Here is a 19,431-nt window from a genome sequence, read left to right on the forward strand (position 1 = left end):
CTCATCTAACTCCTTTTTAAATATATTTAGTGAATTGGCCTCAACAACTTTCTGTGGTAGAGAATTCCACAGGTTCACCACTCTCTGGGTGAAGAAGTTCCTCCGCATCTCGGTCCTAAATGGCTTACCCCTTATCCTTAGACTGTGACCCCTGGTTCTGGACTTCCCCAACATTGGGAACATTCTTCCTGCATCTAACCTGTCTAACCCCGTCAGAATTTTATATGTTTCTATGAGGACCTTGAGATAATCACTAACACTAGGGGGGTAGTGCTGGACAGGCTAGTGGGACTCGAGGTAGACAAGTCCCCTGGTCCTGATGAAATGCATCCCAGGGTATTAAAAGAGATGGCGGAAGTTATAGCAGATGCATTCGTTATAATCTACAAAAATTCTCTCGACTCTGTGGGGAGGTACCAGCAGATTGGAAAGCAGCTAATGTAACGCCTCTGTTTAAAAAAGGGGGCAGACAAAAAGCAGGTAACTATCGGCCGGTCAGTTTAACATCTGTTGTGGGGAAAATGCTTGAAGCTATCATTAAGGAAGAAATAGTGGGACATCTTGATAGGAATAGTGCAATCAAGCAGACGCAACATGGATTCATGAAGGGGAAATCATGTTTTACTAATTCACTGGAATTCTTTGAGGATATAATGAGCATGGTGGATAGAGGTGTACTGATGGATGTGGTGTATTTAGATTTCCAAAAGACATTCGATAAGGTGCCACACAAAAGGTTACTGCAGAAGATAAAGGTACGCGGAGTCAGAGGAAATGTATTAGCATGGATCGAGAATTGGCTGGCTAACAGAAAGCAGAGAGTCGGGATAAATGGGTCCTTTTCGGGTTGGAAATTCGGTGGTTAGTGGTGTGCCACAGGGATTGGTGCTGGGACCACAACTGTTTACAATATTCATAGATGACCTGGAAGAGGGGACAGAGTGTAGTGTCACAAAATTTGCAGATGACACAAAGATTAGTGGGAAAGCGTGTTGTGTAGAGGACACAGAGAGGCTGCAAAGAGATTTAAATAGGTTAAGCGAATGGGCTAAGATTTGGCAGATGGAATACAATGTCGGAAAATGTGAGGTCATCCACCTTGGAAAAAAAACAGTAAAAGGGAATATTATTTGAATGGGGAGAAATTACAACATGCTGCGGTGCAGAGGGACCTGGGGGTCCTTGTGCATGAATCCCAAAAAGTTAGTTTGCAGGTGCAGCAGGTAATCAGGAAGGCTATTGGAATGTTGGCCTTCATTGCGAGAGGGATGGAGTACAAAAGCAGGGAGGTTCTGCTGCAACTGTATAGGGTATTGGTGAGGCCGCACCTGGAGTACTGCGTGCAGTTTTAGTCACCTTACTTAAGGATAGACTAGCTTTGGAGGGGGTACAGAGACGATTCACTAGGCTGATTCCGGAGATGAGGGGGTTACCTTATGATGATCGATTAAGTAGACTAGGTCTTTACTCGTTGGAGTTCAGAAGGATGAGGGGTTATCTTATAGAAACATTTAAAATAATGAAAGGGATAAACAAGATAGAGGCAGAGAGGTTGTTTCCATTGGTCGGGGAGACTAGAACTAGAGGGCACAGTCTCAAAATACGGAGGAGCCAATTTAAAACCGAGTTGAGAAGGAATTTCTTCTCCCAGAGGGTTGTGAATCTGTGGAATTCTCTGCCCAAGGAAGCAGTTGAGGCTAGCTCATTGAATGTATTCAAATCACAGATGGATAGATTTTTAAGGGAATTAAGGGTTACGGGGAGCGGGCGGGTAAGTGGAGCTGAGTCCACGGCCAGATCAGCCATGATCTTGTTGAATGGCGGAGCAGGCTCGAGGGGCTCGAAGGCCTACTCCTGTTCCTAATTCTTATGTTCTTATGAGAAGAAACTTCGTCACCCAGAGAGTGGTGAACCTGTGGAATTCTCTCCCACAGAAAGTTGTTGAGGCCAGTTCACTAAATATATTCAAAAAAGAGTTAGATGTAGTCCTTACTACTAGGGGAATCAAGGGATATGACGAGAAAGCAGGAATGGGGTACTGAAGTTGCATGTTCAGCCATGAACTCATTGAATGGCGGTGCAGGCTCGAAGGGCCGAATAGCCTACTCCTGCACCAATTTTCTATGTTTCTATGTTTCCCTGAGTGGTTTGAGTGTTGGTGGGACATTCCATGGTTTCCCACCGTCCAAGACTGCGGGTGCCTGTGGGGTGCAGCGATGCAGACCCTGGGCCCCACTGTCCCAGGCTGTGGGTCCCAGCGGGATGCAGCGAGCCACACCCAGGGTGAGGAGAAGGAGAGGTGCGGGATCCAACAGATGTGGTTCAGATGTTGGCAATGAGTGCGGAGAGCACTGACCTTACCCGATCACTCCTGGTGGGGTGGGTGATGAGGTATTGGGACTGTCGGGAGAAGTAACAACACACGAGAAACGGGAACACTGTCTGGGAACATGAGGGAGGGAATATCTCAGTTAGCTGAAACAATGTAGGTGCACATGACAGAGGGAATGTCGCTGATGCGCTGTCAGTGAACACGAGGGAGGGAATGTTGCAGGTAGTTGACACACTGTTGCTCAACATGAGGGAGGGCATGTCACAGGTAGCTGATACACTGTTGGCGAGCATGAGGGAGGGAATCTTGGAGGTAGTTGAGACACTGTCAGGGCACATGAGGGAGGGAATGTCGGAGTTAGCTGCTGCAATAAGACAACATGCCCAGACCCCGCGCCTATTGACATAATCAACTGCCACTCCCACTCCAATCCCCAGATAAGCCTCTGAAGAGGCCCAAGCCAGGCCTTCCACATTACCGCTTGCCATGTCCCCCATCAAGAAGTGCGCATTACCCGAGATTTTCAAAATAATAAGCTGGGTACCAACCCAAGAAACACTACTTAAAGCTTAGCAACTTTATTTTTTTTTAATCCTAAAAGTGAATATAATGTAGACACATCAATAAGAAAAATAAATATAGTGGGGTGCGGGAAGGAGAAGAAAGGTTTCAAATAAATAATAACTGTAACTTAGTCCAATAATGCAAGTACTGGATCATTTGTCCCATACCATGTGACTCGGGACCATCAGTTAAAATGTGCCCGCCTCAAGTGGAGGTGAACTGCCTGCTCTTCTTGTTATTATACAAAAATAAAGCATTCCATTTCAATTGGAGATATTAAAATTAACTTTGTCTGTCTCAGCTAAACTTATAAATCTGGTCATTAATACCTTGCTGCATGTGGGACCTTGCACTGCACATATTGTCTGCCGTGTTTCCTATCAACATCCTAGGCAGTCCCTCGAATTGAGGATGACTTGCTTCCATGTCAAAAAGTTCACAAGTGTTTCAATGAAGGACCTAAAATTCCAGGTCCCGAACTAAATCTTGAAGGGTGGAAGATGCCTGTGCGTGGATTTTTTGGACGTGTGATGGTCGTTGCACACCAGCCACCACACGGGCTTGACAGAGCTAGGTCTTGGTCCAGTGGCAAGGATTACCCAAGACGACTGGAGACCAGCTCTGCTGCACGGACCTAGTACGCGCACACATATCGCATTGTGGGCTGGCCTGTGCTGCCCCAGGGCCCTCGCCTTTTCTGGGCCCTGAACTCACGCCTCTCCCGGGCCCCGATAACATCGCACTGCAATCTCTCACCGCTCCTTCGCTTCGACCTCGCCGCTCCTGCTGTACCTGCCTACGCTCCCATCAGCGACCTGGATTTTGGTGACATCCAATCCAGTCACCCTCTTCACAGCCATCGCCCTCCCGGACCGGCTCAGCGGCAGGTCGAGGCCATGGACGGAGTGGCGGCCATGGACGGAGTGGCGGCCATGGACGGAGTGGCGGCCCCGACCTGCGAGAGACCATCAGCGGCAGGTTGGGGCCATACTAAGCTAGTCGATGCAAAGCTGACCAATTTATTTGCTAGGGCTGGCTGGTGGTCTCTGTTACAGTGAGTTCTGTCACTTTTCAGCTGGACCATGGCAGTGGAGTCTCATTATTTTGGTGGTTGGGGCATTTAAATTCAGATCCAAAAGCTATGTATTCCACTCTGCAGCAAGCATGCATCTGCTTAATTGATTGTTGATGTCTTTTGGGATAGTGGAAAATTGCAGCCTAGTGATGAAGGAAGAAAGCAAGATCCTCATGGGAGAGGTATAAATTAAAAATAATTAAAAGATTTTATAAGACCATTAAATGTAAACTTTATGTTTTATTTATATCTATTTCTGGGCAGGAAATCTGTATTGGGAGGAATGCTGTCTGGTGCCTTTGGTCAGTTTGTTGCCAGCCCAGCTGATCTGGTGAAAGTCCAGATGCAGATGGAAGGAAAAAGAAGGCTTGAAGGAAAAGCACCAAGGTGTGAATTTTGGAAAATAAATTTAACCAAATATGTTGTCCTATAGTTAGGGGCATAAGAACAGGAGTAGGCCATGCAGCCCCTCGAGCCTGCTCTGCCATGCAGTTAGATCACGGCTGGTCTGAACCTCAACTTCATTCAACATCCTTAACTCCATATCCATTGATGCCCTAACCTAACAAAAAATCTATCAATCATAGTCTGGAAAGCTCCAATTGACCCAGCATCCACAGCCTTTTGGAGAAGAGAATTCTAGATTTCTACTTCACCTGGTGTGAAAAAGTGCTTCCTGATTTCCCTTCGAAATAGTTTAGCTCTAATTTTAAAATTATGTCCCCTTGTTCTTGACACCAGAGAAAATCATTTCCCTGTATCTGCCCTATTGAATCCTTTTAACATTTTAAACACCTCGATGAGATCACCCATCAATCTTTTATACTTGGGTATGAAACCTATCCTCATAATTTAATGCTCCAAGGTAGTATATAGGCAAAACAGTGGTGCTTCACAATCCAGGCCTCAGTCTTGATATTTGATACTACTGGGCTTTGTCACTAGCAGAGCATTCCACTTAGTGTTCCATATACTGGCTGATTGCACAATGACTTTAACATCAATTGTGGGATGGGATTGATTAACTGTTCCTACGAGCCTCCTCCTTTTGTATGAGGGTGGGAACACTGTTTTAACTGGATGTCTTATTCATACTTAGAAAAATTTCTTTAAATGAAGAAAATCGCTAAATACTTGTTAGATTAAACTAGCCTTGTGTCATTGTAGGCTATAAAATAAAAATAGCAGATGCAGAGCGTAATCTGTTGAAAGCTCAGCAGCCATTTTCTTCAAACCGAAATGTAGTGAACTTGCACGTAGATTTGCTACCATGTAAGTGTAAAGCTTCCATAATTATGTCAAATAATATTTTTTAAATTAAATCCTAGGAACTACTGCTTTTCATACATCAAAACAAAATTGAATCCAACTTAATTGTGTTATACATTTTATGTTTTTGCATTAGATATTCTCTCTGGTTCAATATCACTCTCAATAGTAGATCCATGTCCCTTATAGTCCAGAATAGACCTTGACTACCTTTAGTTATCAGGATAGCCATGAGTTATCAGGACATGCTATAGTTAACAAAATTGCATGATCTGGGAATCGTAACAGAACTGCCTACTAGAATCTTACACATGCACATGCATTAACCTGTCTTTACAGAAGGTGGACTGAAAAGCGCTCTAGCAAGATGAAGCATGTTTGTAAGCTAACAAACTGGTTTATTTTACTTAAAATACATGAATACATGAAAATACAGAATACAGTTTTTGCAGTGAGATACATTAATTTCCTATGTCGCTCAATAGAAATAATAAAACACATCTTTTGTTGTTGTCTTAAGCAAATACTCACTTTCAAGTCAGCTAAACTCAAAACTGGCAGTGCCTTTGTTACAGATTGTATATGTTCATACATCTAAGTCTGTGCATCTGAGTGAGACATGGAGATCTCTGTCTTGCATAAATCTGTGTGATTTAATTCCTACCTTCTACGTAACCTAGAATACTGTATTATGTTTTGGTCCTGTTACATAGCAGAGGATATCAAGACACTGGAAAAGATCCCGATGACTGCTGCTCAATTGATACCTGTTTTAAGAGCCTTTAGTTATCAGGATAGGCTTGAGGAATTGAGTCTCTTTGCTGTGGAAAATCAGACTATGTTTGAAGTCTTTAAAATAATGAAGGGATTAGATTTGGTCCCAGTAGGACAGGATATTTGAGCTATATGTGCAGAGAAGAACTTGTGGGCATCAGAATAGTTCAATTTGAAGTACTTCAGTGTCTCATCTTAGATCTTGGGTTTGTTGTTTTCTGCTGCTGTACTTGAGTGTTCAGACCTCAGTGATATATAATCTTGTTTTCAGAGTCCGTGGAGTCTACCATGCTTTTGTGAAAATTCTGTCTGAAGGTGGAATCCGAGGATTGTGGGCTGGATGGGTACCAAATGTACAAAGAGCTGCGATAGTGAGCCTAGGAGGTAATTTAAAAATACATTTGCTTTTTTTTTAGTATTAGAATAGACTGCATGAAACCTAAAGACAACTTTTAAAGTTGATGTTGATGAAATCTGCAAGTGTAGAAATAGATGTGCTAAGGGTCAAGCCAGAAATCCCATATGTTAATTAAAATGCTAATTAAACAATTGATGATTAACATTGAATCCAAAGAACAGATTTCTAGGTGATGATTTTGTGCAAATTCCACAGGTGTCAATGCTGATACTTTGCAGACTTTTTGGTTTAACACAAATTTGTGTTTCCAGATAAATTGTTATGTTGCATGTTCCAATATAATTTTGGATTACTTATGCATGTTTATATAGAACAACCTGGTAAGGCTCTTTGGTTTGGCTAGTTAAAATCAACCTCTTGTCTAATATCTTCAGTAGAACAAAGGAACTGCACAACACACAGCTGGCAGAGTGCAATTTGTAAAGTGATGGCACTTTGTGTAAGCTTGTAGCTGAGTTGGTTCACACTTTTCATCCAAGCAAGACTGATTTTAACTTGACCTGCTGCAACATGTGTGAAATAGAGTTTTGTCAGATCTCAATGGAGTTGCTAGGTGGAATGTTATGCTACAATGGAATCCTTGGTTAGATGTGAAGAAAACGGCTGCCCTGATCTGCCAGAATCACGTTGCAACATTTGATGCCGAATCATAACTTTATGTGCAGTTACTTAATACCACATTCTCCAAAAGTAGATTTGATTTGCGTCCATTTTGAAACCAAACCATGTTCAGACTACTCGGGAATTTGGAGCAGGCTCATTTGGTAGGAACATAGGAACAGGATTAGGCCATTTAGCCCCTTGAGCCTGTTCCGCCATTCAATGAGATCATGGCTGATCTGCGACCTAACTCCATGCACCCAACTTTGGCCCATTATCCCTTAATACCTTTGACTAACAAAAATCTATCAATCTCAGATTGAAAATTAACAATTGACCTAGCATCAATTGCAGTTTGCGGAAGAGAGTTCCAAACTTCTACCACCCTTTGTGTTTCCTAATTTCACTCCTGAAAAGTCTGGCTCTAATTTTTAGACTATGCCCCCTAGTCCTAGACTCTCCAACCAGCAGAAATAGTTTTTCTCTATCTACTCTATCTGTTACCCTTAATATCTTGAAAACTTCAATCAAATCACCCCTTGACCGTCTAAATTCAAGGGAATACAACCTTAATTTGTGTAATTGATATCACAGTATCAAAATGTTCTAATAGTTCAAAATGTTCCTTTAATCTTGTTTCTGTTTGGAGACAGCAGAAATGGGAGTATTAGTTGTGTAGTGAACTTTCAGAAGTGTTTCATTCCTGCTGGATCTCTGCAACAAGGATATATTTCAAAATAAGTTATTAATTTATATATTAGAACTTGCATTCGGAATTCAAATCCGAAAGATGTTGCAGGATCCCGTTTATCAGGAGCTAGAAATGTTATAACGTTATTCTGTTAAGAGTGCTTTGTAACCAGAATATAGACCAATGCACAGCAGATAAAGTCTCTTGGGCTTGTTGTGCTATCTGGCAGCAGATGTTATCCAACAGGCTTTTAAGAGGATGCTTAACCTTCCAATGGGAGAAACAGTAGGTTTATGTTGCATTGAAGTATGACCATACATGACAAAATTAAGGAAGTGGGATAAGAAGCAAAGAATTTCCACTTTCTGTTTCTATTTTAAGGGTAAAGGGTCCAGTTCAGAACTTTAAGTGATAGGGGATGTATTAAAAACTTTTAATTGTTGGCAATACAACTTCAGTTGAGCTGATGGTTTGAGGTAAAACTATGATAAACTTTTTGCTGTCTCCATTGAATAAAATTGCCAATCATTCAGTTTCTCCTGTCAATGGCATTTTATTATGATGGATCACTACAAAGTGTTGACTGACCTCATGGGAATCAATCTCCTCAGATGCCTCGGTGGGGAACTACATAGTGTGGGCCTTATTTAAGGAGGAATATACAGGTGCAACGTCCCGAATCCGGAACTCTGAAAACCGGACATTTTTGAGGCAAAACCCCAAATCCGGCATGGATTTGGTCAAAGATTCCGGATTTGAGACTAGAAAATCAAGTCTGAAATCCAGAATCCTTGACCGAATCCGTGTCGGATTTGGGGATTTGCCGGATTTCGGACCTCGGCGCTCAAATCCCGGCATGGTCAAGGATTCTGGATTTCACACTCTTGATTTTCTTGTCTGAAATCTGGGGGAAAAAACCAAAAACCGGAACGGATTCGATCCCAAGGATTCCGGATTTATACCTGTAATTGCATTGGAGGCAGTTCAGAGAAGGTTCACGCGGTTAATTCGTGAGATGAAGGGGCTGACGTATAAAGGAAAGATTGAGCAGGTTGGGCCTATGCACATTGGAGTTTAGAAGAATGAGAAGTGATCTTATTGGAACATATAAGATTCTAAGGGGGATTGACAGGGTAGATGCAGAGAGAATGTTTCCCCTCGTGAAGGAATTTAGAACTAGGAGGCATAGTTTCAGAATAAGGGGTTAACCATTTAAGATGGAGATGTATAGGAATTTCTTCCTTCAGAGAGTTGTAAATCTGTGGAATTCTCTACCCCAGAGAGCTGTGGAGGTTGGTTCATTGCATATATTCTAGGCTGAGAGACAGATTTTTGAAAGATATGGGAGTCGAGGGTTATGGGGAGCGGGCAGGAAAGTGGAGTTGAGGCCAAGATCAGAGCAGTCAGGATCTTATTAAAGCAGGCTCGAGAGGCCAAATGGCCTACTCCTAATTCTTATGTTCCTATGTGTTACATGAGCCAAACAGATCAGAGAGTTCTCTGGAGCATCCACAGTATTTTGCTATTGTCGAGAGTTCTCTCATCTGTACTTAGTTAGTTGACCTAATCTGGGATTGCAGTGGCAGCAATTGGCCACAGTACTTACATGGGTTGAAGAACATAACCCTTCACTCCCCTATCGTTCAAAAATCTGTCTATCTCCACCTTAAATGTATTCAATGACCCAGCCTCCACAGCTCTCTGGGGCAGAGAATTCCATAGATTTACAAGCCTCAGCGAGAAGAAATTCTTCCTCATCTCATTTCTAAATGGGCGACCCCTTATTCTTAAACTATGCCCCCTAGTTCTAGATTTCCCCACAAGTAGAAACATCCTCTCTGCATCTACCTTGTCGGCCCCCCTCGGTTTCTTGTATGTTTCAATAAGATCAACTCATTCTTCTAAACTCCAATGAATATCGGCCCAACCTACTCAACATTTCTTCATACCCCCTTATCTCCAGAATCAACCTAGTGATCCTTCTCTGAACTGCCTCCAAGGCAAGTATATCCCTTCTTAAATAAGGAGACCAAAACTGTACACAGTACTCTAGGTGTGGTCTCACCAATACCCTGTACAGTTGTAGCAGGACTTCCCTGCTTTAAAACTCTATCCCCCTTGCAACTTCTGATTTTTTACCTTCCTGATTTCTTGCTGTACCTGCATACTAACATTTTCTGTTTCATGCGCAAGGACCCCCAGGTCCCTCTGTACTGCAGCATTTTGTAATCTCTCTCCATTCAAATAATAATCTCGCTTTTTTATTTTTCCTGCCAAAGTGGATAACCTCTTACTTTCCCACATTATACTCCATATGCCAAATGTTTGCCAACTCACTTAGCCTGTCTATATCCCTTTGCAGATTCTTTGTGTCCTCCTTGTCCTCCTTACAACTTGCTTTCCCACCCATCTTTGTATCATCAGCAAACTTGTCTATATTACACAGTCCCCTCATCTAAATCATTAATATAGATTGTAAATAGTTGAGGTCCCAGCACCGATCCCTGTGGCACCCCGCTAGTTACCGTTTGCCAACCGGAAAATTACCCATTTATCCTGACTCTCTGTTTTCTATTAGTTATACAATCCTCTCTCCATGCTCATATATTACCCCCAATCCCGTGAGCTCTTACCTTGTGCAGTAACCTTTTATGTGGCACCTTCTGGAAATCCAAATACACCACAACTACTGGTTCCCCCTTATCCACCCTGCTCGTTACATCCTCCAAGAACTCCAGTAAATTTGTCAAACATGATTTCCTTTTCATAAAACCATGCTGGCTCTGCTTAACTGTATTCTGCTTTTCCAAATATCCTGCTATTCCTTAATAATGGACTCCAACATTTTCCCAACGACAGATGTTTAGATTAACTGGCCTATAGTTTCCTGCTTTCTGTCTGCCTCCTTTTTTAAATAGGGGCATTACATTTGCGATTTTCCAATCCGCTGGGACCTCTCCAAAATCCAGGGTATTTTGGTAGATTGCAACCAATGCATCCACTATCTCTGCAGCCATTCCTTTTAAGTCCCTAGGATGCAGGCCCAAGGGACTTATCCACCTTTAGTCCTGTTATTTTACCGAGTACTTTTTCTTTAATGATAGTGATTGTTTTAAATTCCCCTCTATAGCCCCTTGAAAATCTTTTATTGGAATGTTTTTAGCGTCTTCTACCGTGAAGACCAATACAAAATATTTGTTCAAAGTCTCTGCCATTTCCCTGTTCCCCATTACTAATTCCCCAGTCTCCTCCTCTAAGGGGCCAACGTTTACTTTAGCTACTCTCTTCCTTTTTATATACCTGTGGAAGCTCTATCTGTTTTTATATTTCTTGCTAGTTTACTCTCATAATCCATCTTCTCTCACTATTATTTTTATAGTCCTTTGCTGGTTTTTAAAAATTTCTCAATCCTCTGGCCTCCCACTAATCTTGGCTACTTTGTATGCCATTGTTTTCAGTTTGATACCATCCTTTACTTCCTTAGTTAGCCATGGATGGTTTTCCCTTCTCTTAAAGTCTTTCCTTCTCACTGGAATATATTTTTGTTGAGAGATATGAAATATATCCTTAAATGTCTGCCACTGCTTATCAACCGTCTTACTCTAATTTATTTTCCCACTCCACTTTAGCCAACTTTGCCTTCATACCTTTTGTAATTGCCTTTATTTAAGATCAGGACACTGGTATAAGACCCAACTTTCTCACCCTCCAACTGATTTTGAAATTCAACCATGTTATGATCACTCTTTCCTGGAGGATCCTTTACTATGAGACAGGCTTAATAAACAATCTCCGAGTAAAGGATCTCCTCGGAATGAGTGATCATAGCATCATTGAATTTCAAATTCATATGGAGGGTGAGAAAGTTGGATCTCTAACCAGCGTACCAAGCTTAAATAAAGGAGACTATGAAGGTATGAGGGCAGAGTTGGCTAAAGTGGACTGGGAAAATAGATTAAAATGTAGGACGGTTGATGAATAGTGGTGTACATGTAAGGAGATATTTCACAACTCTCAAGAAAAATATATTCCATTGAGGAGGAAAGGGTGTAAGAGAAAAGATAGCCATCCGTGGCTAACTAAAGAAATAAAGGATGGTATCCAGTTAAAAACAAGGGCATACAAAGTGGCCAAAACTAGTGAGCGGACAGAAAACTGGGAAGCTTTAGAAAGCCAGCAAAGAACGATTAAAAAAATGATTATGAAAGGGAAGATAGACTACGAAAGTAAACTAGCGCAAAATATAAAAATGGATAGCAAGAGTTTCTATAGGTATATAAAAAGAAAAAGATTGCCTAAAGTAAATGTTGGTCCCTTAGAGGACGAGACTGGGGAATTAGTAATGGGGAACATGGAAATAGCAGAAACTCTGAACAAATATTTTGAATCAGTCTTTACAGTCGAGGACACGAACAATATTCCGACAGTGGATAGTCTCGGGGTTATGGGGGGGGGAGGAACACAATCACAATCACTAAGGAGGTGCTACTCAGTAAGATAATGGGACTAAAGGCAGATAAATCCCCTGGACCTGATGGCTTGCATTCTAGGGTCTTAAGAGAAGTAGCGGCAGGGATTATGGATGCATTGGTTGTAATTTACCAAAATTCCCTGGATTCTGAGCAGATTGGAAAACTGCAAATGTAATGCCCCTATTTAAAAAAGGAGGCAGACTAAAAGCAGGAAACTATAGTCCAGTTAGCCTAACATCTGTGGTTGGGAAAATGTTGGAGTCCATTATTAAAGAAGCAGTTACAGGACATTTGGAAAAGCAAAATTTGGTCAAGCAGAGTCAGTCAGCCTGGATTTATGAAGGGGAAGTCATGTTTGACAAATTTGCTGGAGTTCTTTGAGGATGTAATGAACAGGGTGGATAAAGGGGAATCGGTGAATGTGGTGTATTTGGACTTCCAGAAGGCATTTGACAAGGTGCCACATAAAAGGTTACTGCACAAGATAAAAGTTCACAGGGTTGGGGGTAATATATTCGCATGGATAGAGGATTGGCTAACTAACAGAGAACAGAGAGTCGGGATAAATGGTTCCTTGGTAACGAGTGGGGTGCCGCAGGGATCAGTGCTGGAACCCCAATTATTTACAATCTATATTAACGACTTGGAAGAAGGGACTGAGTGTAACGTGGCCAAGTTTGCTGATGATACAAAGATGGGAGGAAAAGCAATGTGTGAGGAGGACACAAAAAATCTGCAAAAGGACATAGACAGGCTAAAATGGGCAAAACTTTGGCAGATGGAGTATAATGTTGGAAAGGGTGAGGTCATGCACTTTGGCAAAAAAAAATCAAAGAGCAAGTTATTATTTAAATGGAGAAAGATTGCAAAGTGCCGCAGTACAGCGGGACCTGGGGGTACTTGTGCATGAAACACAAAAGGATAGTATGCAGCTACAGCAAGTGAGGAGGAAGGCCAATGGTATCTTGGCCTTTATTGCAATGGGGATGGAGTATAAAAGCAGGGTAGTCTTACTACAGCTATATGAAGCATTGGTAAGGCCACACCTGGAATATTGCGTGCAGTTTTGGTTTCCATATTTACAAAAGAATATACTTGCTTTGGAGGCAGTTCAGAGAAGGTTCACTAGGTTGATTCTGGGGATGAGGGGGTTGACTTATGAGGAAAGATGGAGTAGGTTGGGCCTCCACGCATTGGAATTCAAAAAAATGAGGTGTGATCTTATGAAAACGTATAAGATTATGAGGGGGCTTGACAAGGTGGATGCAGAGAGGATGTTTCCACTGATGGGGGAGACTAGAACTAGAGGGCACGATCTTAGAATAAGGGGCCACCCATTTAAAACAGAGATGAGGAGAAATTTCTTCTGAGGGTTGTAAATCTGTGGAATTCACTGCCTCAGAGAGCTGTGGAAGCTGGGACATTGAATAAATTTAAGACAGAAATAGACAGTTTCTTAAATGATAAGGGGTTATTGGGAGCGGGAGGGGGAGTGGAGCTGAGTCCATGATCAGATCAGCCATGATCATATTGAATGGCGGAGCAGGCTCGAGGGGCCGTATGGCCTGCTCCTGTTCCTATTTCTTACGTTCTTATTTATTAATCCTGTCTCATTACACAGTTCCAGATCTAAGATAGCCTGCTCTCTGTTTACTACGTACAGTTCAAGGAAACAAAAATTTGGCAGATGGAGTATAATGTGGGAAAATGTGAGGTTATTCACTTTGGCAGAAAAAACAGAAAAGCAAATTATAATTTAAATGGAGAAAAATTGCAAAGTGCTGCAGTACAGAGAGACCTGGGGGTTCTTGTGCATGAAACACAAAAGGTTAGTATGCAGGTACAGCACATAATCAGGAAGGCAAATGGAATGTTGGCAAGGGAGATAGAGTATAAAAGCAGAGATGTCCTGCTACAACTGTACAGGTTATTGGTGAGGCCACACGTGGAGTATTGCGCAGAGTTTTGGTCTTAGGATATACTTGCATTGGAGGCTGTTCAGAGAAGGTTCACTAGGTTGATTCCGGAGATGAGGGGGTTGACTTATGAAGATAGGTTGAGTAAGTTGGGCCTATACTCCGTGGAGTTCAGAAGAATGAGAGGTGATCTTATCGAAACATAGAAGATAATGAGGGGGCTCGACAAGGTGGATGCAGAGAGGATATTCCCACTCATAGGGGACATAGTCTCAGAATAAGGGGCCACCCATTTAAAACTGAGATGAGGAGGAATTTCTTCTGAGGATTGTAAATCTATGGAATTCTCTGTGCCAAAGAGGTGTGGAGGCTGGGTCATTGAATATATTTAAGGCGGAGATAGACAGAATTTTGAGCGATAAGGGAATACAGGGTTATGGGGAGCGGGCGGGAAGTGGAATTGAGTCATGATCAGATCAGCCATGATTTTATTAAATGACGCAGCAGGCTCGAGGGGCCAGGTGGCCTACTCCTGCTCCTATTCCTTATGTTCTTATGAAGCCATCCTGTATACACTCTATGAACTCTTACTCAAGGCTATCTTGGCCAATTTGATTTGACCAATCAAAATGAAGATTAAAATTGCCGTACCTTTCTTGCAAGCCTCCATTAGTTCTTGATTTATACTCTCTCCAACAGTGTAGCTACTGTTAGGGGGCATATAGACTATGCCCACCAGTGACTTCGTCCCCTTCTTATTTCTTATTTCCACACAAACTGATTCTATATCTTGATCTTCTGAGCCAATATAATTTCTCTCAATTGCACTGATCTCATCATGTATTAACAGAGCGACCCCCCCTTTCTGTCTATTCTTCTGAATTGTCAAATATCCCTGAATTTTCAGTTCCCATTCTTGGCCACCTTTCAACCATGTCTCTGTAATGGCTATCAGATCATACCCATTTATATCTATTTGTGCCGTCAACACATCTAACTTGTTACGAATGCTGCGTGCATTCAGATAAAGAAGAAAAATGAGCCTGGGTTTCTGCTTCTGACTCTTGTAGTTACTCCTATTGAAAAGTGTATATGTAGACATTGGGAAGGACAGGATTGGGCTTCAATCATAACCCCACAATTGAATAACGTGCCAATATTCACAGACTAAGCCCACACAAAGTATTACCGTTGATGACAGTGGAATCATACCCCGGCATGAATCATCATCATCAGCTTCACTTCAGGAAAGGAGAAAAAATTCTTAAAGTAGAAATGTTTATCGCACTCCTTATTTCAGGAGAGAGAACACAGCCTTGCATCATTTTTGTTGTAACGGCACATACAAGTGATGTAATAATGAATTTTGATGTTTATGAAATTGCTACCTGTATTTGTATGCAGTTGGAATTGGTGTGGTAGATACATTTTTCTCAAGCCAATGCCATTAAACAATAAATAGATGGCTGTCTTCTTACAAAATGTCATATTAGGTACTTCTCTTTCTCCTGTAGCTTCTTACATTAATTTTGCTAACCTCTTTAATGATGATCTTGTTCTCAGATCTAACTACCTACGATACAGTGAAACACTTTTTGCTGCGGAACACATCTCTGCAGGATAGCAGTTTATGCCACACTTTATCAAGGTACAGACTTTCTCCTCAATAATCTCTCATTTCAATTATGCTGACATAAACTAGATATTTGTTCCTTTCAGACATCTGGAATCATGACGCTGTAGAACTGTATATTTTTCCTACTGGGCGTCGTGTTTGATGATCATATATAGTTAACTACTGGGAAGAGATAAAAATAGACATTGTGAAAATCCTAATGCCTAGCCCTCTTTAATTTGGCAATTGATGCTCCAGAGAACTCTCTGATCTGTTAGGTTCTTGTATGTTACATGAGCCAAAGAAATAGGAGCAGGAGTAGGCCATTTGGCTCCTCAAGCCTGCTCCGCCATTCAATAAGATCATGGCTGATCTGATCTTGGCCTCAACTCCACTTTCCTGGAGTTTTTACTTAGTCCTTTCCCAGTTTCCTTCGGTTCAAGAAATTGACCCATCATTTTATTCACCTTTATACAAAGTACAACTAGAAATCTAATACAAAAGCAAACTGCTACAGAAAATGTTGGAAATACTCAACAGGTCAGGCAGCATCTGTAGAGAGAGAAACCGAGTTAACATTTCAGGTCGATGACCTTTCATCAGAACTGGAAATCTAGGCCCCAAGTTTCCACATGATTTGCTCCTGATTTTTAGGAGCAACTGGTGGAGAACGGAGTATCTTAGAAATCGGAATTCTCCATATTTAAGTTTTCTGCAGTTCTCGTCAGGTAGAACAGTTTCACTTTTGAACAGAATTTTTTTTTCAAAAGGGGGCATGTCCGGCCACTGACGCCTGATTTGAAAGTTTCCACATTGAAAACGTACTCCAAACTAACTTAGAATGGAGCAAGTGAAGATTTTTGTACGCTTGAAAAAACTTTGTCTACACATTAAAAAATCAGGCGCAGGTTACAAATTAGGCGTAGGGAAAGAGGTGGGGGGGAAGGGAAGTCATTAAATTCTATAATAAATCCTTAGTTATACTTATACAAATATTATACAAATAAATCCAACCTGAATAAAAATTTATAAGCAAAGAAAAGATTAAATAAACCATGTTCCTACCTGTGTGAAAGTGCTTCAGGCAAACCTTTCAGGCAGCGGTGTGGCGTCGGTCCCGACGGCAGGGGCAAGAAGCAGCAAGCAGCCTCAGTGCTGATCATGGAAGGGCAATGTGGTTTTATTAAAAATTTTTAAAAATTGAACAGCTACAAAGAATTTGAATAGTCTCAAACAAGTGCATGTGTCCTGTTTATCACAGTCTATCTTTAATTACAGAATGAGTGGTGGAGATTGAAACGGTAACGAGTTGTAAAGGCTGAATTAAAATGCACAGTTGCTGCAGTAACACTGGTTAAAGAGCCAACATTAATTCAGCAGGTGATTTATTCAGCAGTGCTGCTAAAAGCACTCCCTCACACACAGAAATATCAAGAAAATTAAAATGCAAGCCTTTGCAAGGGTTCAATAAACAAATTTTCACTTTTTCTGCAGCACTTTTAAAAATGGCCGAGTGCCAATGTTTACTTCAGACTGCGCGTGCGCGAACGCTCCAACGCGCACGCGCAGGGTTGCCGGCACCAAAAAAACTCATTTAAATTGTACCCGCCCCCTCCTACTTACAAAATCGACGCAAGTGGTAGGCTCCGCCCCCTGTGCGCCACGCCAAGCAGACATCAAGCTGCAAGGAGCTCGAGAATACGGCGTTTTTTTTCAGGCGCCGTTTTTGACGCGAAAAACAGGCGCCCAGCTCTGAGGGGCGCCTTTTTCGCCGCGTGTGGAAACTTGGGGCCCTAATGTGGGCCACTCTGAGAAGCTGTACTGGTTCTTGGCTCAAGCCAAGTAATAGTACCGTTTCTTGATCGTCTCAAAACATTTCTAAAATTGGCCTATTTGTTTTATTGTAGCTCATTTGATCTTGAATGATTATCAGAAGACTTGCACATTTGGTCCAGTCCTGATTGTTTTCTCAATTACCGCCACAAAGACTAGCCCTTTCCTTTAACGTGCAGATACGTTTCTCTTTTAACCTTTTTATTTGTTCAGATTTCTGATGCCATTTCCCTTCCCATATTGTAATCTCTCAACGGTCGGGAATCCTTCTGGCAAAGCTAAAAAGACAGTTGCTCAACCTGTTAGCATTATTGTTTGCTCGAACTTCTTCCTTGGTGACACCATTAACCATACTGCAGCTACTGTTGGATTTTTGCTGCCACGGTTTCCCTTCTCCGAGGATCCAGTGACCATGTTTTCTCTTGCCAGCAGTGACGCGAAATATATCCACCTTCCACCACCAGATCTAGTACAAAGTTTCCCCTCTCAAATTAAAAACTGCTCTTCAATGAAATGGTCACCCCATTTTAAAACTAACAAGATTTTATTTTGAGGTAATTTGCAAGGGGTTTATTCTGTAAGGGGTCATCAGAGCAGTAATGAGAAAAATCTGAGCACAGCAGCCCTTAAAAAGGATTAAAGGAATGAGTTTAAAATGTAAAAAATATTTTGTCAATGGGGAAATTTTAGACAAGTAACTTTGCTAAATTTTCATTGCATCAGGTACACCCGCTTGCATTTTCTGAACAGAAAATGCTCTTTGACCTTACTTGACTATGACCAGATACTTACGCAATCGTAAAGGTGATGGGGTGGCTTAAAAGTTACAAAAGCCTTAGGGGAGTGAGTACCTGCTCTTTACAAATCCCACTTTTACCATTAAGCCCTAAACTGTTTCGTCTCAATAGTAATTGGTTTCAATGGTGTGAGAGCCCAAAACAAGCCAGTGACAGGTTGCCAAATGGATGTTTGTATGTGTCCTACAGTGCTTCCAGCTTGCAGGGAAGAGCCACACGAGGTCAGTGAAGATTCATTCCATCAATGTCTGCCTTCTGGGCATCCATCAATCAGGTTTCAATTGCTAACATCTGAAAGGCTTCCATATGGAGCAATCCTCATCCATTTACTAAACATACACAATATCAGATTGCTGGTGTTACTAAATCTGCACTACTTTCATATGTACCTATGTATGGAGGATGTGAGATGTAGATGGATAAATTAGCTGCCTTTAGGATAATCATTCTTCAAATAATACGCATTCTCCACACACAAATCTGTCCATCTGTCTCCATAGGCCCTCCAGAGAGGAGTTGGTCGGTAATTCCCGTCAAGCTTTGTTTTCATGCTCTGTGTTATTTCAATCACGTAGCAACTCACGTTTTGCAGCCCTAACCAATAAAAGGAAGCTGTACAACAAATTTTCTATACTGTGAAAGAAGCTTCAGCCAAATAAATCAGGATTTAAAAGTTAGCTTATTTCATAGCAGGTCTCTTAGACCAAATACAACTTCCCTAACCAGTTTAAAAAGTGAGCTGGCATATATCAATTTAAAAGATCATAAAGAACAGCAACAGATCTCTGTCTTCTCTCCTCCTCTATCCCAATGCGCACACATCTACCAGTAAACTTCAGGATGGTTCAAAAATCAGCAGTGGGATACCATGGTACCACACGTTTATGCACTAACACGCTCTAATGTGCTGGTCAAATGGAGATTCAGATATCCCACTCCAATGAGTAACTGTTCAAAGCAGCATTACTACAGGGAGGTGGCAAGTGGAAACAGAAGCTTCTGCAGTGCAGGGCAAGGAGGGTAAAAATGGAGAGCTTTCCCTGTGCTGCTGTTGCACACCTCCTTGTAGCTGATT

General features: G+C 41.7%; 1 protein-coding gene across 2 annotated transcripts in view; it reads left to right on the plus strand.

The window, feature by feature from the left end:
- Window positions 1–19,431, plus strand: part of slc25a27 (solute carrier family 25 member 27) — a 43,927-nt gene that overhangs the window by 20,821 nt on the left and 3,675 nt on the right. For both annotated transcript variants that reach the window (XM_070885211.1, XM_070885212.1), the window contains exons 5-7: window positions 4,236–4,358; window positions 6,286–6,398; window positions 15,675–15,759. In XM_070885211.1, coding sequence (XP_070741312.1) covers window positions 4,236–4,358; window positions 6,286–6,398; window positions 15,675–15,759 — 321 coding nt within the window. The remainder of the gene's footprint in view (window positions 1–4,235; window positions 4,359–6,285; window positions 6,399–15,674; window positions 15,760–19,431) is intronic.

Source organism: Pristiophorus japonicus, chromosome 7 (genome assembly GCF_044704955.1).
Source record: "Pristiophorus japonicus isolate sPriJap1 chromosome 7, sPriJap1.hap1, whole genome shotgun sequence".
Classification (NCBI taxonomy): Eukaryota; Metazoa; Chordata; class Chondrichthyes; family Pristiophoridae; genus Pristiophorus; species Pristiophorus japonicus.